At 41.2% G+C, this 25679-nt stretch overlaps 1 protein-coding gene across 4 annotated transcripts in view; it reads left to right on the top strand.

Annotated features, from left to right (window-relative positions):
* Nucleotides 1–433: 433 nt before the first annotated feature.
* Nucleotides 434–25679, top strand: part of MAP3K20 (mitogen-activated protein kinase kinase kinase 20) — a 127371-nt gene continuing 102125 nt past the window's right edge. Inside the window, exons 1-2 of one of the 4 annotated variants that reach the window (XM_061608463.1) lie at nucleotides 434–686; nucleotides 15550–15737. In XM_061608463.1, coding sequence (XP_061464447.1) covers nucleotides 15579–15737 — 159 coding nt within the window. In that variant the 5' untranslated portion in view covers nucleotides 434–686; nucleotides 15550–15578. Of the gene's footprint in view, nucleotides 758–15277; nucleotides 15352–15549; nucleotides 15738–25679 lie in introns of those variants that run through there. The other 3 variants (XM_061608462.1, XM_061608465.1, XM_061608464.1) reach the window with 3 other exon arrangements.

The raw sequence follows: 25679 nt of genomic DNA, 5'->3' as shown, positions 1-25679 counted from the left end.
CTATGGCAGTAGTTCCCAAGCTTTTGCCCTCATGAACCACTTGAATTGTTGAGGGTCTTGGCAAACCTCTTAATGGTTTTTCCCCCCTGCCTGTTGTAGCAGTTGCAATGCATTGTGCTAGATGCTGTATGATGCTTAATTAATTTTTTATTGCTTCTTTTATTTCTTAATATTGTACGTTATTGTATTACAATTTGAATTGCATAGAATTCATATTGTGAGTGTTCTTCACACTTGACCACCTGAATGAAATGGTCTGCTGGGGATCCTCTGGACTACGGAATATCATGAATGTATTTTTTTTCTGTTCTCTTGGCCTCTTCCCTTCGAATTTGGCATGGGCCTAAGGCTAAATATAAAGTTGAACTTTGCCCTTCGAGTATTTTGCCCGCTGGTGTGACCGCGTGTGTGTGTGTGTGGGAGAGTGTGAGGGATTAACGTCCCCTTCAACTCAAAGGGATGTGGGGAGACTCCACTACGGTTTCCCGCGAGCTCGCCAAGTGGGCGGAACGTTCTTTGCCCTTCAGCTCCTAGCTAGGCTATGCGCGGGGTGGTGCTGTTATCGCAAGCTTGGAAGGCACCGAGAGGGTGGATCGCTTGACTCCTTTGACATTAACCGGAAGCGTGGCAACACAGAACACAGACGCACTCACGGGCGCACGGAGAGCAAGAAGAGGTCCGGCGAGGTGAGTTGCTGGTGAGAAGTTTTTTGCTTCCCTTTCGGCGGGTGTCGCCAACCGGGCGTCCCTCCAGAAAGGTAAGGAATCACGCTTTGTTGCTGTGAAAGGCTGGCGAGCCCAGCGTTGTTGTAGGTGGAGATCAGCCTGAGCCCCGGTGTTTCTCCTAACGAAAGGGGGGAAGGGGGGTATGAACGCGTGTCGTGAGACTCCCAAGAACATCTGGAGTTACCATGGCGGGAGCACACCCTCGTTTCCTTTGCCTCAGGGATAGCAGTAGGCGCGACGCGTGCTCGCGCTTGGCATGGTTGAACGCCAAAAGGCTGGACTACCAAGGTTTACAAGAGACTGGCCTCTTTTCCGTGCTTTTGGAGCGGGAGAAACCACTTAGCACAATACCCCACCTTTAATGGGGTCGGGGTGGGAGCACTCGCTCTCTCTCAGGCCGGCCTCAGGCGCTTGGAAAGAGCGCTGCAGTCTTACTTGCGCAGTCCCCTTAGCCTGCCAAGAGGATTTATGTAATTTTTTCAACAAGTTGAAAGGACCATTTCCTGCTCTCGGAAGCCTCCCTGTGTTTAACTTGAATATACACTCACGATCTTCTCTTTCCACGTTTATCTCTCACACACATGCACTTTAAAAAAAGTAACTTGATATGAAGTTTGGAAAGGTTATTCCCGTAGGTCTTTATGTTGGTGCTGCCTGTGTTTCAGGATTGAGCATACCTGTGCAACTCCACCCTTGCAGTGAGCACAGGGATGATTAAGGCAACCTGTCATCTTCTGAGTTTCGGGCATTTGCCATCCTCCCAGCTGAGTTGGTAATTTCTTCATCGCTAAAGAAGTTGAACACTTCAGGTCAACAGCCAGAATACTGCCAATTTAAAAATAAAAAGTCAAACAAACAAGAAAAAACTCTGATGTTTGGCTTTGGTTTTGGATCCCCCCCCCAGTACTTTCCAGAGATTACCTCAGCTAAACTAGATAATTCCCCCCTTTTAATAATATTAGTAAAGGATGAAGTCTGGTCTTTTAAATAACCATTAGAATACCCTGAAATTAATATACTGCATCATACAGATGCAGACAGATACTTTGGAAGTAAGCCTCACTGAGTTTTAAGTGATGATACCCGTGCACTTGGACATAGTTGGGAGTACTGCCTAAACAAAATCCAGAGAGCTTTAGCATGAAAATGCAGATGTCCCATGTGCATTGGATGTATTCTGAAATGGAACAACGGTATTTCGGGGATTGGCTATTGTAGGAAATTAAAATGGCTGCTTGCTACTGCTGCTGCCACCAAGCACAGGACTTCATGGGACTCATCAGTACCAGTAGGCCCTACTGTGGTGCTGGTCCTGGCAGCTGCCTGAGAGAGCTGGTGCTGGGCCTATTGTTGTGCCAAAATCTGCCCTCCAATTTTTTAAAAATTTTCTTGCCTGTGAAAGAGATTTCTATTTTTCTGCCTCTTTCTTAAGGCAGCTTAGAATTTTGGTGGGTGTGGGGTTGCACTTTATTGTTGTGAGGTGGCTTTTGGTGGTGTGCATGTTTTTTCTTTCCATGAAATATTTCTCTACTGCTCTGTAACCTCTGCTAGCTGCCTGCACTACTGACCTGACCTGAAAAAGGCCCATGTGTGAAGTCGCATGATCATGACAGCTTCCCCAGAGCACTAATTGAAGCAGTGGAAGCCAGGAATGCTGGCAACTGACTGCCTGAGATTGGTGCAGTCACTGATTCTATGTTTAAGTAAAGTCCTTCCTGTTAGCTTTTTTTCTTAAGTACTTCCACATTGATTTAAATAAGTAAAAAATAAGTAAAAATACTTCATTTTTTCAAAAAATGAACATCTCTCAGGTGCACAGTAGACAGTCTCCTCACTTTCCTGTGTTTGCAATAAAGCACAGCTCAGGCTGTCATGGGTTTTTTAGGACACACAAGCACCCAAAAAGGCTGCAGAGTGCAGACCACTGGAGAGATTATTTGTAAAATGAAAGAACATTCACACCAGTCCTTGGTCTCCTTCAAAGGTAAGGTAAGTACAATAGAAATCTTGTACTCTATGAGAATTTTACCAAAATTTTCTTTTCCTTTCGATAATTTTTGGATACAGCTGGAAAAAAACACAGAAGAAATTTTTGGTACAGCAATTATCTGGACCTGCTTCTGATCTTTAGATCACTAGTCAGATTATATTTCCCAAGAATAAGAAAGCTGCTTACCCATGTTTCAGCTAAAACCTGGAAAACTAAAATAACTTTTGAGTGATTGAAACCTCATACATTTCAAGCCTCATCTACAAATTCCGAGACATGCTCATATGGACCACAGTGATCTAATTTTGCACATATCTTATTGCAAAACTGTTAACCTTACACTGAATTACTATGGAATATTTTTTTAAAATATCTGTTGTCTCTCTCTTCATGCTGTCACATCTGAGCTGTAGAACAGAACTGTTTGTTTTCTTGAAATGTCTGTGCTTTAAAAAAAAATTCATTAAAAAGTTTCATGATGATGATGATGATAATAATAATAATAATAATACATAGGGCCCAGTCTAGCCTACTGTAGGTGTAAAGTGGCATGCAGAAGATTCCATTGATTCAATAGAGCCCTGTTAGTTTATTTATTTAGTACATATGTAATCCACCTTTCCTCCAGGGAGTTTAAGGTGGCATCTCTTCCTAAATTTTATCTTTGCAACAATCCTGTGAAGTAGGTTTTGGTGACATACTGTGACTGGCTCAATATCGGCCAGTGAGCTTTATGCCTGAGAAGAGTTATGAAGGTAAGTCTCTCTTGCCCTAATCTGATAGTCTAACTCAGGTGTGAGGAATCTCTGCCCCTACAGATGTTTCTCAACTACAAGCATAGCCAATTGCCAGGGATAATAGGAGCTGTAGTTCTGATTTGCTTGTGGGGCAGTTATATGACAATAAATATTCATTCTGCATTCATCCTGATTTGCTTGCGGGGTGTTTACATGGCTTCCTATTAATAATTTGTTCATCCCGCACTTTTCATTGCATTTCACTATTACTTTCCAAACTGCAAAAAGGGTTTTTTTAAGTGGATTTGTTGTGCTAGGATGACAGAACACTTTAATCCATTTTAAATGTGCAAATGTAAAGTATGTGCTTGAATCCATCCTGCAGAATATTGACATCTGGAGCGTCCCATAGCATATTCGCTTAACCACCGTAATTGATCTTGGCACCAGCACATTACTGTTGTTTAAAACCTGGCTTTTTAAAAACACTAGAAATTCCAGTAACAAAAGAGATTAAAAAAACTACACCCAAAAAAACAGTTAATAGAGGAGAGAACATGCTTGATTATTATTCCATATTTATATGTTGTAGTTTCTGTAGTTCTTATTAGTTGATCAGCTACAAGCATGGCCAATGGCCTGGGATTTTTGGTAAGTTAAGCTTTTGGGAAAATCAGAGAAAATTTGGAAGAGATTTCTTGTTAAGGGCTAGGGTTGCTGAGGTTCTTTTCTTTTTGGCGGGGCTCTTGTGCCTATAGCAGGTTGCTTTACAAGAGAATTGGCTGGTTAAACTTTTTGGCATGGAGAGTCAGCAACAGGAAGAGATTCATCTTACTGTCACTGCTGTTGAGCAACTGCTAAAGGAAAGAGAGAAAAAGATGGCAGTTCTAATAAACGCACATATGTTTTCTGATATGCTTAGGCTGAAATAGAGCTGTTTGCCATTTATCAGCCAGGCTTTCTAGTACTTTTAATACTATAACAGCACCCTTATATTACTGTATATGGATTCCTTTCTCTCAATTAGAGGAATATTTGATGCATTTTGTTTTAGGGTGCTTTCAAGGGACTGCATTTGAAATCCCAAGAGATGAATGCAGCATAGAGATACGAAATCATGAATCTAAAAATGGATGGTCAGAGTCCTTGAAAGCCATGGAACTGATTTTTCCCCTAATAAGGAAATTTGGCACATTCTGCTGTATGTTTTAAGCTAGCACAAATGTAGTACTACTTTATTGGCAATACATTGGCATGTTGCCATTCCAACGGAATCACTGAAAGCTACTTTGTGTCTTGGCTTAATTACTTTTATTTTTAAGATCTAAGCTGGAACTAGGAGAAGAATTTAATTTTTGCATACCTTGGAAATTAGGTGGCTCAAAGTTCCAAATGAATTAATATTATTATGATAGTCAGGCATGTGTGCATCTAATGTCATGGATTTGACACTCTGTTAAGATACATAGTTTGTACAATTTGTGGACACACAGTGATGTGATGTCTTATGTATAATTAACTTGTCAGTTACAGTTACTAAATTTCCCATGAAGTGGTACAGTAAATTGAGGCTGCAATAATAAACATATTTACTAGAGAGTAAGGCCAGTTGTACTTATGGAGACTTCTAAGTATACATGCTTAGGCTTGCACTGCACACTGTCTTTGACTTAGCTAGGATTTACTTGAAAGTAAAGTATGCAAAGCTAAAAGATGCAAATCCAACATGATGAAGAAAATGCTACTGAAAATACAAATATTTTATGCCATTATCAGTGTGTTTACAACAATCAGAACTTCAAGGCCAACCATAAGCCAAAAAATAAACAATGGTTTATGATAAAACAAGTTTGAACTAAAATTGGGAACCATCTTTGAGTGATGATCATCATGTGATAGGTGATAGCTTGGTTGTGGTTGGGCCACTTCCAAGCATGGCTAAGGTCTGATATACATAACTACTCTATTCATGGAAATCCTCTTTATTTTCTTGGGGTATAGCTCATGGTTGTGTGGAGCATAGGAAGCTGCCTTAAATCAAGTCAGATCATTGGACCATGTAGCTCGGTATTGTCTGCACTGACTGGCAACAGCTCTCTTGCAGGTAGGGTTCTCTCACAGCCCTACTTGGAGATGCCGGGGATTGAACCTGGGACCTTCTGCATGCAAGGAAGATACTCTAGCACTGAGTTATGGTCCTTTCCCAAGGTAAAAGTGACCCCCACTCTCCTTCCAAGAGAATGTGCACTTCATAACCACTTTTTAGACAGCACTGATGATTGTACCCACCCACCTTGACGTCACAATGAAAGGCAGCAATCCAAATACTCAGTTTTCCCCAAAGGCCCTCCTCCTGAATATCAACAACTATATGCTCTGGTGGGCCTTTATGGGAAAGGATTTCTCAAAAGAAGATCTTTCTTCTTTGGATCAACTGTTTCAGTAAAACGAACGGATGATGTTTGAAGCTATGTTCCTTTATCCTATCTTAATACAGGATGAAGCATGCCATCTGGTGTGTGGCTCCAAGCCATTTAGGGCTTTATAAGTCTGGCAGCTTCACCACAAGAAGAAACTGAATGTTTGCACACCAGCAATGGCTGCTATGTTTTTTTATTATTCGTATCCACCATAGTTATGCATGAGGTAGCACGGAAAACAATAAAATACAGTGATAATAAAAGCCAATTAAAATAAATTTGTAAATAAATTATAAATCCATCATTCTAAAAATTTATGCCAAGAACATAAAAAAATAATCAACTTAATAATACAATCCTGTACATGTCTACTCAGAAGTAATTTCCATTGAGTTGAAAGGGACTTACTCCCAGGTATGTGTGTACTAGGTTTCAGCCTAAAAGCCCTAAACTCTAATCGAAACTGCAGTTTGTGCATTTCCCTAGTCAGAAAAATCAGTGGAGGACTGAGCAGGAGGAGGAGATTCTGTTGGTTTTCTGACTATGGCTATGCACAAACAGCTCCAGTAACTCAACTGTTTACTGGGTTAGACTTTTATGTATGCAGTTGATCATTACAGTTAAGTAGAAGCTGGATCAGGAAGGTAGAGTAGACCATGATCAATGTTCAAAATGCCCTCCTGAATGTGGCTTGACTAATGTCAGGAAAAAGACCTGCAGATTTTGGCCCGTGTTTACCATGAGTAAGGAGATGCTGTAGACTTAGGGAATGGGGAAAGAAGCCCCTGTGAACTGGGCAGTGGTGAGCATCAAACCTTAAGCTTGTGGCAATATAGTTATGTTATAACATAATTCTGTTGTTAAATCATAACTGTGCATAACATGTGAATTCATTCTGTTGAATATATGGCTAATGTTACAATTTTCCCTTCCATCTTACATAAGCTTATTAAGACTGTACAAGGAGCCTTTAGGACAGGAATGGGGAACCTTGGGCCTTCCAGAAGTAGCCCAACAGCCCCAAACAACTCCCACAATCTCTGACTACTGGCTGTGGTGGCTGAGAGTTGGAAGTCAACACCTGGAGGGCTTCACAATCCCCAACCGTGCTTAGGAACAGGTCACAGAGCAACAGTCAAAGCATGCAGGATTCTCAGATCCAGGCTTTCCTCTGAACAATAGATATTATCAGGAGAGCAAAAAAAGAAGCAGCACACAGCTTCAGGGTTCATTCTCAGCTTTGCAAATAAGTCCACAAAATTTACTATCTGACAACATTTTTTTATGAACAAATGTCATTTGATGACAAGTATCATCAGTGTCATTGACAGGTCTTAAAGGGAATGTGGGAGTGTCTCTTACTTTTAAATGATAAAAACATAACCCCTTGATTACCTAAATGCAGTTCTTACTTTTCAAAGGAAATTGCCTTTTTACAAGCCTGATCAGCCCATACAATGTGGCAAAGTTAATCCAGGCCCAGCCTTACAAATAATCCTACAAAAATGTTTCCTAGCCCATACAAAGGTTAACCTTTGTGTCCTAGAAAGAAAAAAGAGTGTATTTTATAAAACTTAGCTGACATGTGACCGTTTTTATTAACCATATACTGTACCAGCAAGCAAATGAGTAGCTAGTTGGCTCCTACCTCCCTTGAAGATTGAGAACTTAAACAGCATTTTTTCCTGCAAAGGATATTTTAAGGGAGCTAGGAACCATACTCTGGCTTTTCCAAGGGAGAAAAGGAACTCTGTACACTTCTTTAGCTCGCTGTACTACAGTGCACACAAGGTTTCTTCTTTCTTGTGCTGATTTATTCTTACTTTGGAGAGAGGCCTATAGTTAGAGTGGGCATAAAGGCAAGCTATCAGATAACAGGAACCCACTGAGCATCTATTTAACTATATTGAACTGAATGTGCTGTTGTTAAAGAGTTGGATATACAAAGCATGTATGACAATAGACTGCTGGGCATTAAAACTGAAATACAAAATGCAACAAAAGGTCTCAAATTCTTTTCTTCTTGGTGTGGAAGACAACACTTTTTAAGCTATAAAAATAATAATTGCCAGGAACTGAAATAACTCCCACCCTCAACAAATCCACATAATACAAGCTCACGTCTTGTGGTTTTTTTTAAAGTCTCGGGTCACATTAACTTATTTAGATCAAAATTTAAGTTCAATCCATACTATAGAGATATTTCTAAAGCAACTATCACCTTATCAAAACAAAGCACTTTCTTTTCATAAGGTGATGGATACTTTAGAAATGTCTTTATATGATGGATAATGACAGAACCATTCCTTTAAAATGCATATCATGTGTTACTAATCTGCTACAGACAACAAAGCCAATCTCCATAACCTTCCCTATGGTTCTCATACAATAGTAGCTAGGAGTTTCTAATTGTATTTCTGCAAATGACAGGACCGTGGAACTCCCATGAGTCCCATGAACATTATCATGGAGATATAGCTTAGAGATACTTAGGATTCTAAGTCATTAGGTCTTGGAATAGATGAGTGAAATATTGGCTTTGGAAAACTCAGTCTGATTCTAAACACATGTTCTTGGAAGCAGCTTTCCTTGGTTTCTGCAAAGCATAATTCCACGTGACCTTAGAAATGGGGGTGTTAGTTTAGTCCAACTGACAACATCCACGTGAGCTTAGAAATGGAGGTGTTAGTTTAGTCCAACTGATATCCATGTGAGCTTAGAAATGGGGGTGTTAGTTTAGTCCAACTGACAACATCTGCATTTTCAACCTGGGGCAGATTTGTCACAGAAAGATAAACATAGTTACAACATTCTAAATTGAGGCTTTTCGGCCCAGTTTTGGTGCTGATCCTGCCACCATTTGCACTGTTTTCTTTAAAACAGTGGAATGTTCCACCATCAACAATTTTAGGTGCATGTAGATGCTGTCAGCTATTAGGACATGCGGCAGACAACTTTTCACATAGGTATTGCAACAGTTCATTTCCTTTTTCTATCTGAATCTTCTTGTCTCTGTACGTTTCTATTAAGGGCTAAATTAGATATTCGTCATCATTGGTTTATTTCTATACCACTTTTTGACTAAGGCCCACAAAGCGGTAAGCAGATTAATACAAAAGAAAATGCAATAAAACAACTGTAAATAACATACAAAAGTGCAATATAATAAACAAATAAAAATATAGTATAGCAAATATTAGACACAGCGGTGCTTTCATGCTATATAATACAAATGGCATATAATGTGATGTCTTCACAATGTGCATTTCCCTGTCTATGACAGCCAATGATGTGAGGCATATGCACAACATGATGATAATACACCATGTATGGTTTGCGTTAGACTTAACAGGGAACAAATGGAGAAAAGGCATGGGGTGTCAGCAGCTCTGTCTATTTTTCAGTGTCTAGTTTGGCCTTCAATTATATTTTATTTATTTATTATAAATATTCACAGCCCACTTTTCATATACATACGTATCACTCAAGGCAACAATCATATAGGGTGATATCCAAATAAATGGTCAAATTATTGAAGTCTAATGATTTCAATTGGACTACTCTTGAGTATGGTTAGCAATGGCTATCACCCAACCTGTTGCCACTAATAACATCTTATTGTTGTCTTAAAACATACGTTTCCCGCTTCAGTCCCTGACTCTGGGGATTATATTCTTGGGAGCTAACCCAACAGAAGTGAGTGGCTAAGAATGCTCTGTTTTGTCAGAGATAAATTCAGAATGCAATCCTAGCCATGTCTGCTCAAAAGTAAGTCCCATTGAATTCAGTGAGGTTTGTTGTTGTGTGTGTTCAAGTCGATTATGACTTATGGCGACCCTATGAATCAGTGACCTCCAACAGCATCTGTCATGAACCACCCTGTTCAGATCTTGTAAATTCAGGTCTGTGGCTTCCTTTATGGAAACAATCCATCTCTTGTTTGGCCTTTCCCTTTTTCTACTTCCTTCTGTTTTCCCCAGCATTTTTGTCTTTTCTAATGAATCATGTCTTCTCATTATGTGTCCAAAGTATGATAGCCTCAGTTTCATCATTTTAGCTTCTAGTGACAGTTCTGGTTTAATCTGTTCTAACACCCAATTTTTTTGTCTTTTTCGCAGTCCATGGTATGCCCAAAGCTCTCCTCTATCACCACATTTCAAATGAGTTGATTTTTCTCTTATCCACTTTTTTCACTGTCCAACTTTCACGTGCATATAGAGATTGGGAATACCATGGTCTGAATGATCCTGACTTTCTTGTTCAGTGATACATCATTGCACTTGAGGACCTTTTCTAGTTCTCTCATTGCTGCCCTCCCCAGTTAGTGAGGTTTACTACCAAGTAAATTGGGTTAGGATTGCAGCCTCAATTGCTATTTTTCTTTATTGCATTGGAGGCAGGGCATTGTGTCCTTGCAAATAAAACTGTGGTGAATCGTGTTTCTGAGAGAGATCAGTTCTGGAGGCATAAGTTACATAGGACAATACATATAGGCAGTAAGCTGTTGCTTAAATACAGCCTCATAAATCAGAATTATGATGAGAAATATTTATATAGTGCTTTACTGTATACAGAGTGCTTTACATACATTGTCTTAGATTCCCTTATGACATTACTTTTGTAGCATGGAAGCTGCTACGACTGATAGAATTCCTCCTTCCTACATCCTGAAGGCAGTTATGTCAGCCACTGCAGGTCAATTGGAGTAATCCATGGCATGATCTCTTTCCAAACTAGGATGAAACTGGCATGGAACACATCATGGACTTTCCCTATATGACCTGGGGCTTTTGACAGTATGGGAAAGAGCTCTATTTTAGTGATTTCCATGGTCTGAATGTAATGTCAGAATGGGTTCTTGGTGTGGTTCTCAGAATGGTATAGGAATGGATAAATTATTTGTGGCTTGGCCTGGCGACTGAAAGGAACTTGTACTCAGTTGATCGTGTCATATTTTTTCAGTAGCATTTCATGCTGTTGATTATGAGGCAGTGATGTTAGGAACACAGGAAGCTACCTTATACTGAGTCAGACCATGAAGTCCATCTAGCTGAGTATTGTCTACAGTGAGTAGCAGTGGTTCTCTGGAATTTCATATGGGGATCTCTCCTAGTCCTACCAGGAGATGCTGGGGACTCAATCGCAAACCTTCTGCATGCAAAGCAGATGTTCTGCCACTCAGCTATGACCCTTCCCTTCTTGCAGCTGTGGGGCTTGTTAGGTAATATTGTGGTATTCCTTTTTTTTTTAAGCCATTGGATTGCCTGGTTGGAGCCATCCTTACCCTTATTCTCATCTATATATGAGGCCATGAAATTGTGCACAAGAATGGGGTTTGCATATGCCATCAATATGCTGACACTTTGCTCTATTCTTTTTATCTAATCTACAATTTATGTGCTTACCACAGTGGCTGGGATTTGGATGCACATGAGTCAACTGCAGTTGAACTTAGACAGTGTACCTTTACACAGCCCTTATATATATATAAAGGAAATTAAGTTGTCTTTAATATTATTATGACTAAAGTTAGACATATGCATAAGTGAATACAATAAGATATCATAGATCCTTAAATAGGGTAAGATAGCATATTATTTGCTTATATTAAGCACCAAACAAGGTAAGAACTGAATTTGTTTGGAAATCACTAGCTGTAAACTTTGCTTGAGCCAGAAACTCACTGGACAGCCTTGTGCCACTGTGACTTTTGTAATAGGGAAATAATTCACTAATAGGCAAAAAACCTTGCGGTTTAAGAACGTACCTGTAGCCCACAGATATTTCTATCAAACTTTAAAAGCACGGAAATTGGGCAGCTATAGTGAATGCACCAGGGGAGCATGAGATCACTCACCATATGCTCAGAGGCACATGTTACCAAATTCTTCCAAGGTACACAGGAATTGGATTGGACTGTGAAAGACCAACCCAAATTGTGTTTGCATTTTGACAAATTTGTAGGGTAGTACAATATCTCAGAGGGGAGGTTAGGTCTCATGCTTCCCTAGTGCATTCATTAAAGCTGCCCAATTTCCCTGCTTTTTAAAGTTTGATAGAAATATCTGTGGGCTATAGGTATGTTCTTAAACCGCAAGGTTTTTTGCCTATTAGTGAATTGTTCTGCTTTTTAATCCGGGAGCTAAGAAATGGGATCCTGTGCAAGCTTGCCTAGAATGGATTGATCATTTCCATGCTTACTGAGTTCAGTAGGATTTATTCCCCTGCAATCATGTTTAGGATAGGTGAAACTGACTACAGGGGATGGGGAGGAGGGGGGAGGAGAGAGGGGAGGAGGGGGATGGGAGCAGGCAGGAGGGGGAGGGGTGGAGAAGGTTTGGTCATTTGCATGTTTATTGAGTTCCGTAGGATTTACTCCCACGCAGTCATTGTTAGGGTAGGTAAAACTGACCATGGGGGAGGAGGAGGGGGAGGGGAGAGGAGAGGGAAGGAGAAAGGAAGGGGAGAGGGCAGCGGAAGGAGGAGGAGGGGAAAATAGGAGATTGGAAGGGGAGGGGCAAAGGAAGGAGGAGGGAAGGAGCAAAAGGGAGGTGATGGGAGGAAGAGGGGAAAGCAGATTTGATCATTTGCATGCTTATTGAGTTCAATGGGATGTACTCCCGTGCAATCATGCTTAAGATAGCTAACACTGACCATGGGGAGGGGGAGGGGGAAGGGGGGATTGGAAGGGGATGGAGGAGGGAGGGGCACAGGAAGGGGGAGGGAAGGGGCAAGTAGGAGGGGATAGGAGGAGGAGAAGGGAGGGTGGGTTTGATCATTTGCATACTTTTTAAGTTCAATGGTATTTACTCCTGTGCAGTCATGCTTAGGATAGGTGAAACTGTCCTGGGGGAGGGGTGGGGGGAGGAGGAGGGGAGGAGGGGGAGGGGAGGAGATTGGGTGGGTGGGCACTGGGTAGAGGGGAAGCCCCTTTCCTTTCCAAAAGGAAAACATTGTGAACAGTATCATTGCTTTTCAGCGTTTACCCCAACTTTTTATTCTACAGCAGGCACATGTGGCCTCCCACCCAAATTTAAACTAAAGCTGTCCCTGGCCACATCCACACCAGACCTTTATTTCACTTTAGACAGTCATGGCTTCCCCCAAAGAATCCTGGGACGTGTAGTTAGTGAAGGGTGCTGAAAGTTGCTAGGAGATGCCCTGTTCCCCTCATAGACCTTCAATCAGAGTGGCTGACTGTCAGACCACTCTGGTGAGTGGAGCTCTGTCAGGGGAACAAGAGTCTCCTCTCAGCATCCTTCACAAACTACACTTCCCAGGATTCTTTGGGGGAAGCCATGACTGTCTCAAGTGAAATTAAGGTCTGGTATGGGTGTGGCCCCCTGATTAGGCAAGCATAGCAGCTGTGAGTGTGGCTTTTAGAACAGTGACAGTTGGTTCTTACTGAGCATGCTTGATGTTATTCAGTTCAATGTAAAATTTATTAAATTAATTATAAATCAGCCAGACATTTTTTTAACTTTTAAACTACAGAAGATGAAGGTCAGAGTATGGGGCAAGGCCATTAATAGGATTACAGGTACTCTGTGAACACAGCTGATTTTTAATTAATTTCAAAAAATTGAGAAGTCTGACAGAAAAAAGTCCAAAAGGGGTCTGGGTTTTTCTCTCTCTCTTTTTACACTTTGAACTCTCAATTCTCTCTATGTTTTGTATCACTGTGAAATTTTAGAGGGTTGTTAAGCAAGTGTTTCTGAGTTCAGGGCTATAAGTTTTGTAAGGTTTTGTTTTGACATGAGCTTATGGGAAGCATCAGAATGGCTTGGGGGTATTTTCAATTTAACTTTGCGGAATGTGAAAAATCCACACTGGCTAGAGTATACAGCCACTCTTGTAACTGTATAATACTGATATACATTATATGCTGCAGACACACTAGCTACTTTAAAAACAGCCAGACCTTTTTCTCTGGCTTTGGTTTGAAACGCATTTGCCCATGGCTGGACACATCTCCCTTACCCGCTGCTGATCTCAGAGTTTTTAGGACTGCTCACAGAAAAACATTGGGCCATTCACTGTGTCTACCCAACCTGCAGCAAAGCATTTTTATTGGACATGTCATGGAGTGACAACAAGTTAATCTACCAAACAGTTTTGATTCCGCTTCAAGCCGATTTCAGGGAGAAACACATTTGACCTGTGTTTCCCCAGGTTTTGCAGTAAAAAGGGGAGGAGTTTGACTAGTGTCATATGTCTCCGACTTCAGAAAACAGAGGTGGAGATGCACTGAAGTCAACACAACCACAAGTGTGTCTCTACCCATTGAGTGATTGTTGGCCAGCAACAAGCATGGAAATTTTAGAGAATTTTGAATCTAGAGTCAGTTTTACTCCCTTTTTCCCCTGCAAGACTAAGCTCCGAATTAAAAATATATTTATGCACACACACATATACTATATTGCTGTACACTGTATTTGTCCCCTTTGTCAAGAAACACATTGTGGCAGAACTACAGTATATCACTTAATTCTCCAAACTGTTGCTTATTTTAAGCAGCACTGTACTGGTTGATGTTAAATAGCATGTGAACAGGTATGGAATTGGTGGAAATGTTCTAGGCTCCAGAAAATTATCCCATGTAGTGTTCTGCTGACCTAGTCAGGCTAATTCAGGCTGAAGGGTTAGTTGTGCCCTCATAAGAACATCTTATTCTGTGCAAAAATATTCAAGAATTCATACAGGAGTCCATGTAGAGTGCCATTTGGCTGTTCTTCTTTTGTACTATCCCCCCCCCCAAAAAAAAAATCTCTTAAGTTGGTTCTACAGAGAAATACAGGCACTGTGAGCCTGTTAGCCTTTTCAGTTAAACTGACTTGCCACTGAAAACTTCTTTTTAGGCTTTGCTTTCAGCCTGAATCCGACATATGAATTTTCAGTTTGACTGCTTTTTGGTCAGGGGTCAAACTTCTCAAGTGATCCTGACTAATAGTTTTTAAGAAGATTTTAAGAGGCCCTGTGACTTAGAACTTTAAGGGAAGAATGTTCTGTTCCACGGGTAAGAAATACGATATGATATGTCTTATAACTGTAAAAGAAGAAGGAGGAAAAAGAATCATGCCTTGGCATACCCATAGGGTTTTTGTGTATTGCAGCCAAGATAAATTATTCTGCACTTGCCATTGAAGGCACAATTAAGCCACTTCTGGAACAGACTTGTGTTTTGGCCAGCTTTCTCTCAGACGTGTATCAAATGCTTCTACCTTAGTGAACGTTTGCAGACAGAGCACTTGGTCTGCAGAGGTCTAAAGTAGTCATTGTGCCAGAATATTCAGGGGCTTAGGTTATGTATATTTCTCGAGAAGTGATCACAACATGGATACATGGCATACCCCAGATTCCAGAACTCGTAGGCAAGCTGACAGTTGCAAGTGCGCTTCCCGTTTGACAGTGTACGTCACTATAAGGGAACTGGGCGTGCGCCTGCACACACACATACACACACGGAGCCTTTTCCTGAGGTATTCTAGCATCTGAAAATAGGAGAGAAAGTGGTGGATTTGTGTTTCTGCACAAAGAAACTGGTCACATATAATGTGTCACAGGATTTTATACCAATAGGATCTTTTTTGCACGATCATATAGAGGGAAATTTCAGAATAGGTGAACATGGCAACAGAAGTATATTTAGATATTTTTTCCTCCCTTTTTTCTTACAGATTTTGTCGTGGTATTTTGTCATTATGAGATGTTGTCTCTCGGCGCTTCATTTGTGCAAATTAAATTTGATGACTTGCAGTTCTTTGAAAACTGCGGTGGAGGGAGTTTTGGGAGTGTATATCGAGCCCAATGGATATCGCAGGACAAGGAGGTGGCTGTGAAGAAGCTGCTTAAAATAGAGAAAGAGGTAAGCATGCACTTAATCTAATTGTTATCAGAAAAATTGCTGAGAATTAAAGTTTAATTAGTTGTTAAGCAGAAGCTCTTTTTCCATTTTTTAAAAACAAAAAATGATGTGCAAGAATTGGCTAGCTTCATTACTTTAACACAACCCAGCAAACTATTTCATAGTTCCTCTGTTATAGTCCTTTTGATGGAATAACTTAAATTAATCAGACTTTTCATAGTGAGAACATCCTTAATTCAACATGTCACTGAAAGCAGTAGAATCAAAACCATGTTCATTTCCTGATTTTTAAACAGGCATATAACAAGAGCCAGGCAGATGGCTTCCCTTTTGCTAAAATATTGCTATTTCAAGGCTTTTTGCACCCAGATATATATACATGCCATGTTTATTTTCCTGGAAACTCCATGCTCACAATTCAGGGCAGGATTGCAACATAGATGTACAACATCATATTTCAGTCTGTTCTGTATTTATGGAAACGTTGTCATACAAGTAGGCATTCTCAGTATGAACATGTCCTTTCATTATAAGGCAACACACCTCAATAAAACAAACATAGGTAGTAAAATATCACCATGGTATTGAAAATGTTTCATTAGTATGAATATGTTAAAAATAATTAAAGCCCACTCCTATGCAAGTTTACTCAGAAGTAACTCCCAATGAGTTCAGTAAATAACTCTTGCTCCTGATTAAATGCACATAGGATTGCATTTTTGCTTTGTAGTCTGGTCTGGATGTGGAGTAGGTTTTGATTATGAAAACCACAGAAGCACATCTTGCGTGATGATCAACCATTAGGTGAAGGCCACAATCCTGTGTATACTTACTAGGGAAGTTACCATTGAATTCACTGAAGTTTAGTTTTAACTAAGCGTACAAAACCTACATATCTGCTATTAAATAGCAGCCCTAATAAAATTGATGGCCTGTGTATTTAAGAACAGTATAAGAAACAAGAACTATACTACAAACAGTAAACAAAATTAAATACATGATTTAGAAATTAAAATTACCCAAATCTGCCTACCTTCAGCCATTAAAAGCCAACCCAGTCTCTGGCTTGATTGACAGAAATAATGTTTACCAAATTAGTATGAAATGTATGCAGAAGAAATTTTGTTAGCCATCTGTATTGCCTAGTCTATTCTGAATATTTTTTTAATGTTGATTGTTTATATTTGTCAGGGACGGATGACCTCTTACTTTGGTGTTCTGTTTGTTATCACAATAGGTTAACAGTGCAATTCTATTTAGGTCTACTCAGAAGTGTCCCATTTGAGGTCAATGGTGCTTACTCCCAGGTGTGTATAGGACTGCACCCTAAAGAGCCAAGGGACCTGATCTGGCATCCCAGAATTAAGTGGGATTTGAATTAAATCTAGATCTTTTGGCTCCAGATTTAAGAATGCTTGCTTTAAAATAACTTCAAATGTAATCAGTGGAATCTTTAGAGTAAATATGGTTAGGACTATCATTCAGAAAAGTTCCTCGTCCTGCAAGGATTTCTATCTAGTAGGCAGTTTAGCCTCATCTCTCATTTTTCCCATCCCCCCCCAAGTTCTTAGTCTGAAACATGACTGCTACTTGCAAACTTAAATATCCTCAGTTTCCTTGTATGATTTAGATGTTGTTCTTTTGTTAATGGTTGAAACTTATGGTTGCTATAAAGATTGTTTTGAGTAACTGCATGTATTATCACATTTTTAAAAATTTTAAGATCACTGAGATGCTGCAGCAGTTCATTTCCAGAAATATGCTTTTGGCAAACCATTATGAATACAGAGTATAGTAGTTTCAGTGTTGGAAAGATGTAATTAAAATCCTTTGTTTGCTGTTGTTTGAACCAGCAAATAAAATACCTATTCCAGTCATGGGGATTCAGCTGTTAACAGAATAACATTAATCATATTTCTTTGGTAAACTTGCACCTATAACATGTTTGTGTAAATTTAACAACCCTGGTTATCTGAGAGAGAAGGTGGGGAGTGGTATTTGCCTTCTGGGTTACTATGGAATCTTTTGTCTCTGGCACCTGTGCTTAATTTATAGCGTATGTTTGCATAACCTCTTGATAACACGAGTATCCGTACTGGTACCTGCACTAATAAAGCACAGCTCTCTAAATGTCTGTAACAGGTTCAGATAAATGCTTGATATATATTTGTTTTTCAAATTTGTTTCCCGCCCTCTCTTCAAGGAGCTCAGGTCAACATCCCTGAGGGTTCCTCAGGATGGGTGAGTGGTCATAGAATTGCTCTTAGGAGTGAAATTGAGAGATGGCAGAAGTAGGAAAAGATGGTATAGGAGTTGGTGGCTTCTGGAAGCTCATGCAGACAAGGCAGAAACAGGTTTTCCCCAAAGGGGGCAATTTTTATTTAACCCTGATTTTCTTTGAGAACCTGTTTCTCTGCTGTATTTGTTAATATTGATGCTATTACAGTGCCACTTCTATTTTCTTTTAGAGACCTCGTTGTAAATGAATGGAGGAGTCTTTCATGGGGGCTGAGGGTTGTCCTAAGTGGGGAGAGGGCATACCTGTTTGATTCCCCCTTGCTGAGTGTCACTTTTGAAGAGCTGGAAAGAGCTGGCCCAATGATTAGACAGAATGAGGTGGCTGCCTGAGGCAGCATGTGCTTTATTTGTGTACATGTTCGAGGGGGAGTGGGGAGTAATGAGGTGTTAGAGGACATTGGTGTTATGTGCCACTTGGCTTGCCCTGAGCTAGCCTGCTGCCTTCAGGTGTGGTGGCGCTGAACACTATATTATTGCTAGTGTTGAACTAAGATCCTACTGCTTGTCCAGTTGGCTTCTGTATGTGGAATAGGATGTGTGATCGTGTCATTTTGTCCGTTGCTTCAGATAGTAAAACATCTGAGCCAGCCCTGAGCTTGGGCATGCCATATCCTCAGGTGAGCAGTGTACAACAACTCTCCTCCTCCTGGGCTGTCAGAAGCCATTGGAAGAGAGGAGAAGGGGCTGGCTAAAACCCTGAATATGCCCCATTTGTTCCCCAAAGTTCTGAATGCCCCCTGTATGGTCCTGGATAAGAATCACTGTGTTAGGTTGTGTTGGTGTCCAAGGCCACCTGATAAACTTTGTGGCCAAGAGCAGATTTTAATCTAGATTTCTCTTGCATCCAAACCCAACATACTAGTTCATCTATACTTCACTGGTTCATCACTTGAATATATAAGTTAAGAATGGTTGTATGTTAAAATTAATCCTGCAAATGCAACGTGTAAAAATGGGAAAGGGATGCATCGATTTACTTTTAAAAAAATTTATAGTGCTATTTGTTTTTATTACTATTATGTTTATTACATCTTTTGGGTAAAAAGATTAGGGCTCCTAACATCACTCATGATTGCAGTCCTGGGTGGTCCTTGGTTGTGCCTGGAATGCCATGTAGCTACAACAAGTAGGAGCATACTCTAGCTTCCATTTATTTTATTTTATTTCAATAATTTATGTAACTCTTAATACTGTATTATTTGCTACATGCTTTAAGTGCCTACTACATATTTCTTTCATTTTGAAGGCGCTACTGCCATTTATAACTCTGTACCATATTACTGCATTGCATCTACATGGAGTTGCCTTTGAATATTCTTTTGTAGTTAGTGGAGACAGGGATAGGACTCTGGGATTAGTACTGGCTTCTTAGATGTTTGGGGGCATAGTTTGGCCTCCCTTTAGGAGTAAAAGCAGGATATAAACTGAATAAATAAAAATAAAAATAGTTGAAAGTGCTAATTTCAGCTTAGAAAGCCTCTTGCATAACTTGGACTCTATCAAATGCAGAAAACACCTTCATCCTCACAAACTCTGGAAGTGATTGAAAATACCTGCTCAATTATTTTTTTGTTCCTCTGTCACGTGTTTGTATGCATATATATATATATATGGCTGCCACACAACTAATGGAACTCCTTGCCTCAGGAGGTTCAACAAAGACTGATGCTTTCCACAGCCAGGGTAAGATAATCCTGTTTAGGTAGCAGCCGTTACTCGTATGTGGGGCTGCCCTTGAGGTTGGTCTGGAAGCTGCAGCTGGTGCAAAATGCGATGGCGAGACTGCTCACTGGGGCAGGGTATCACCAACATGTGACCCTGTTGCTGAAAGAATTGCACTGTCTGCCCATTAGCTATCGGGCTAAGTTTAAGCTTCTAGTTTTGGTGTACAAAGCCCTTTACAGCTTGGGACCAGGATACCTGAAAGATCATCTTGCCCTTGATATACCCAGTTGATCACTATGCTGTGTAGGTGAGGGCCTCCTGCAGATACCATCTTATCAGGCGGTCCATTCCGCCCAACATTGGAAGCGGACCTTTAGTGTAAGAGGTACCTACCCTTTGGAATTCCCTCCCCTTCAATATTAGACAGGTGCCATCTCTGTTATCTTTTTGGCACCTACTAAAGACCTTCCTCTTTCAACAAGCCTTTTAAGTAGAGACCTTATCCCAGTCTGTGTCTGTTTTGGAATTGCTTTTGAAGATGTTTTTAAAGGTTTTTTTTTTTTTAAGTTGTTAAAGATGTTGTTTTAACTTGTTTTTAAAAATGTTTTGTTTTAATATATTTTATAGTCTGTTTTTATGATGTTTTAGAGTGTTTTTAGTGTTTTTGTTTGCTGCCCTGGAATCCTACTGGGAGGAAGGGCGGGAGATTAGATAGATAGACAGGCAGCCAGGCCGGCCGGCCCACGGGTTGGAGTATCCCACCCTGCCATAGAGGAAAAGGTGATGTTACAAGTTTTATGATTAACTTGGTGTGCATGCTCTTATTTTCTGTTTCTGTTTTTATCTGGAAGTGCAACTAAGGTTGCAGTCCTACGCACACTTACCTACGAGTAACATCTATTGACAACAATGGGACTTTGCTGTTGTATATAAATTTCGTTTTAATTTTACTTTACATACAAACCTTTTCTTTGTCCTAAATAGGCTTTATTTTAAGGGTACAATTCATATGCAAATTTAAGTCAGGGTGCGGAAGCACTTACATTCCTTAATGGCATGAAGAGAGTGGTGAGAGAGAGAGGTGGAAGTGGAGCTAGGAGCAGTGGTAAATGGTTCCTAACGTGTATTGTTAGACAAGGAACAGTAGTTGGCTTAGTAGTTGGTTTCTACAGATACAAAAAATGGATGCAGATTATTACCTGTTCTTAATTATGTTGTTTATTTCAACTGTACTGTATTTTTCCCTTGCAAGCCAGCTTGAGCAGGCTTTGCCCTTAAAGATGATGTTAAAATACTTTAAAATCTTTATCTTTTATTTATTTATTTAAGATTTTCTCCCTTTAGAATGAAGATGAGAAATCTTAGGTTTCCATTCTGCTCCATCTTAAAAAAAACACAGGAAAAGAATCTAGCATTGTCGGACAGGAGACTAAGCTGCAATAACTAAAATACTACCTTTCTGTAGGCAGAGAGGTTGTTGTACTTGTAGAAAAAGTTGCACATTCTGAAGAAATAGAATAGGGTTCTATATTCTGTTTACACTACTGGTAAAATCTTGAATCTCATGTAGTAGTAAATTAGCAGTCAGTGCAAGTCTTTCAGCACTGATAGGTTGCCTCAGCGGGCAAACATGGAGGGGCATTTTGCACTCACTGCAGTTTTTGCACCAAATTCAAGGGCAGCCCCATGTAAAGTGTGTTACAGTAATCAAGTCTAGTGTTTATTAATGCATAGGCCACGGCCACCAAACTATCCGTGTTAAGGAACAACCATAGCTGATATACTAGTCAAAGCAGTTAAAAGAAACTCCTAGACACTGAAGACACCTGAGCCTCCAGTGATAGTGCTAGATCAAGAAGTAACCCCCCCAAGCCACACACCTGTTCTTTCAGAGAGAGTGCAGCCCCAGCCAGAACAGGCACCTAACCAATTTCCTGGACCCAGGAGTCACTCACCCACAGGGTCTGTTTTGCTGGGATTCAGTTTCAGTTTATTGGCTTGCATCCAGCCATTTCTGAGCTCAGAACTTGTACAGCACCTTCTGATTCAAATGTTATCAAAAACAGGGCTATGTGTCATCAGCATACTGATGACACTGTGCTCCAAATCTTCTAATGACTGATCCCAGTGGCCTTATATAAATATTGAATACCATTAGGGACGAAATAGTGTTCCACAGAACAACTCCGGGAGGGAGGGGAGGGAAACAATCACTCAAAGCTACTTTGCCCTGTAGACAATAGGAGAACCACGGTAACACAGTGCCCCCCAATGCCCAACTAGATCAGAAGTAGCCAACATGATGCCCTTGAGATATTATGGACTACAACTCTTCTCATCCCTAACCATTGGCCATGCTGTCTGGGGCTGATGGGAGCTGTGGTCCAAAACATATAGAAGGCACCACACTGGCTCCTCCTGATCTAGATGAACTCCAAGGCAATCCCCTCCCCCTTTTTAGCACAGTACTGCTTGGCAGTTGCTGTACTTTGCAATGCAGTTTTATGTTCCAGTTACCTGGTGACTCTTTACTGATAAAACAAACTACAAAGTAAAATATTTGCATCTCAGGTCATATGGATAAAAAAAATGTATGGATTCATACAGTAATACATCTGCAGACTCATAAAGTTCCTCTGTGCTTACGCACTCTGCCGTTTTAAATGTGCATGAAGAAAGTTTCCTTTTTAAGAGAGCAGTATAAACAGTTATAAGGAAACATTGAGCACCTGTTTATCTTAGCTAGACACTGCACAGAAACAGAGAAAGCTACCACTCAGTTCACTCTTACGTTAATATATGAACAGACTGATCACAAAAAGCTCCAAGCACATAAGTGAACCTAACAACATAAAAAGAACCTGGCTGTCAGATCAGATCAAAGGCCCTTCAGCATTCTGTTTCCCACACTGGCCAACCAGATGTCTCTTGTGACATTCCTGTGTCTCTGGGATTACCACCTCCTGATCCTCAGGAAGTCCGCCTCAGCCTGGGTGAGGTATGTCCTCTGAACCACAATCTTCATCACCACTACCTTTTCCCCAAAAGGTGACCACTGTTGTAATCTGTCTGCAAAATTGGTATAGGTACAGAATAGGACCTTAGTTCGATAGCTCTCTTGACCAAGCTGACATGTGGAATTTTGAATCAAACAGATAAACATTATTATATACAAGCTGTTAAATGTGATAGTAAATGAATAAGACGTTATTGTCACTATCCAACCTACCTATCCTTCCCCACTAATGCCAATGATATCCTCTCCCAAACCCCAGCTCTTTTAACTAGATGTTTGATCCCTAACCCTATCTAACTCAAACTGTCAAACACCAACAGTTTTTCTCTTCCAAACTCCCCTCAGAATTCTCACTCACACAACCCCTCCCACCTGTCAGTCATGCCTCATCTGCACCTACTAACATTCTATTAACACTTTCTTACCTGAACACAGTTTCAGAACAGTTTTAAATATATAAATCTGATTTCATTACACCTCTCAAGAAGCCCACAAACAGGACTAAATCAAGTCGCACTCCCATTTCTGTTCCCTAGTGACTGGTATTCAGGAGCATATTGCCTTTGATCCTAGAGGTAATTTATAGCCATTTGACTAGTTGCCATTGATAGCCTTATTCTCCATGAATTTGTCCAATCCTCTTTTAAAGCTATCCAAGTTGGGAGCTATCACTACATCTGGTAGCATTTTCCATAGTCTAAATTTGTGATGTATGATGGATTCCTGACTGCGCTAGGGGAATTGGAACCTGCTGAAGGTCGCCCGGTCGAAACCCTGGTGATGGAGTGGAATGAAAGGATCACCGGGGCGTTAGACCGGGTGGTTCTGAAACGTCCTCTCCCCCTGAACAGAACTCAGTTAGCTCCATGGTATACACCACGGCTGCGTACTCTGAGACAGGAGGTGAGACGACTAGAATCCCGCTCCGAAGGTGTCCGGACACAAGTTAGAGCAGCATTAACTGCCTACCAAGTGGCAATTAAGGCAGAAAAGAAAACTTTCTTTACTGCCTCTATTGCGTCTGCAGAGTGCTGTCCCAGGAGGTTATTCCAAGTGGTCCGAAGCCTGGTCGGTCCAGTTGCTCAGAAACCCTTGGAACAGTAAAAAGCCTCCTGTGACATCTTGGCTAAGCACTTTGCCGATAAAATCGAACGCTTACGGAGCTCGATCCCGTGCGCCGTGGACACAGTAGATGAACCAGAGTTGGCCAGTTGCACGCCGGTTTGTTTGGATCATTTTCAGCCTCTCTCTTCTGAGGATGTGGACAAGGTGCTCTCGACTGTAAAGCCTACCACCTGTCTAACTGATCCTTGCCCATCGTGGCTCATTATGAGCTGCAGAGAGAAGTTGGGTGAGGGGATTAAGGCGGTGGTAAACGCATCCTTGAAAGAGGGTGTGATGCCATCAGCCCTCAAGGAGGCAATTGTAAAGCCCATCTTGAAGAAGCCCTCCTTGGATCCCCAAGTTTTCAATAACTTCCGCCCAATTTCGAACTTACCATTCTTGGGCAAGGTCATTGAGCGAGTGGTGGCTAATCAGTTGTCGACACACTTGGATGAAACGGATTACTTAGATCCATACCAATCGGGCTTCAGGACTGGTCACGGAACTGAAACAGCCTTGGTCGCTCTGGTAGATGATATGAGGAGGGCATTAGATAGGGGAGAATTCACCTTTCTTGTCCTCCTCGATCTCTCAGCGGCTTTTGATACTGTCGACCACAGTATCCTGTTATATCGCCTAGAGGGATTGGGAATAGGAGGTACCGTGTTACGGTGGTTCCGTTCCTTTCTCTCTGACAGATACCAACAGGTGGCATTGGGGGAGGAGGTTTCAGACCCTTGGCCACTCAATTGTGGTGTGCCACAGGGCTCTATCCTCTCTCCCATGCTATTCAACATCTATATGAAGCCGCTGGGGGCTATCATCAGGAGATTTGGGCTGCAGTGTCACCAATATGCAGATGACACTCAGCTCTATCTCTCGTTTAAATCTTCACCAGAGTTGGCTGTGGAGACCGTGTCCAAGTGCCTGGAGTCCGTGAGTGGATGGATGGGAAGGAATAGGCTGAAACTGAACCCCGACAAGACCGAGGTACTACTCGTGGGAGACAAGAGAAGGCTGGGATTTGTTGACCTGAAGTTCAATGGGGTGAGTCTACCCCTGAAGGACCAGGTCCGCAGCCTCGGGGTTGTACTTGATTCCAAGCTGTCCATGGAGGCTCAGATTTTGGCTGTGAGCCGGGCAGCTTGGTATCAACTACACCTTATACGTAGGCTGCAACCCTACCTTCCTGTTCATCAGCTCCCACTGGTGGTACATGCCCTGGTCACCTCTCGATTAGATTACTGTAATGCGCTCTACGTGGGGTTACCCTTGAAAACGGTCCGGAAATTACAACTTATACAACATGCTGCGGCTCGGCTACTTACAAACAGTCGTCGCCGGGACCACATCACACCAGTGCTGTTCGATCTACACTGGCTTCCAGTTGTTTTCCGGGCCCAATTCAAGGTGTTGGTACTAACCTATAAATCCCTATACGGTCTCGGCCCAGTTTATCTAAAGGAGCGCCTACAACGCCACCAATTATGCCGCCTGACAAGATCGGCCACTCAAGGCCTTCTCTCAATCCCGCCAACCAAAGCAGCTAGATTGGCGGGAACTAGAGAGAGGGCCTTCTCAGTGGCGGCCCCCACCCTCTGGAACTCCCTCCCACAAGATTTTCAGCACGTCTCTTCCCTGAATATGTTCCGCAAGGCCTTAAAGACCTGGCTTTTCCAACAGGCTTTTGGGACTTCTGGGGAGGTTTAATGTCCTTATGATTTAAATACTGCCTACCATATATTGTTTGTTAGCATAATTTATACTGTTACACTGTATTTTTGTATTCTATTTTGTTGTAATTTATTGTATGTACATCGCCTAGAGTGGCCACTGGCCAGATAGGCGACACATAAATT

This window comes from Rhineura floridana, chromosome 2 (assembly GCF_030035675.1).
Source record: "Rhineura floridana isolate rRhiFlo1 chromosome 2, rRhiFlo1.hap2, whole genome shotgun sequence".
NCBI classification, from domain to species: domain Eukaryota; kingdom Metazoa; phylum Chordata; class Lepidosauria; order Squamata; family Rhineuridae; genus Rhineura; species Rhineura floridana.
This window is presented reverse-complemented; position numbering and strand designations above follow the sequence as displayed.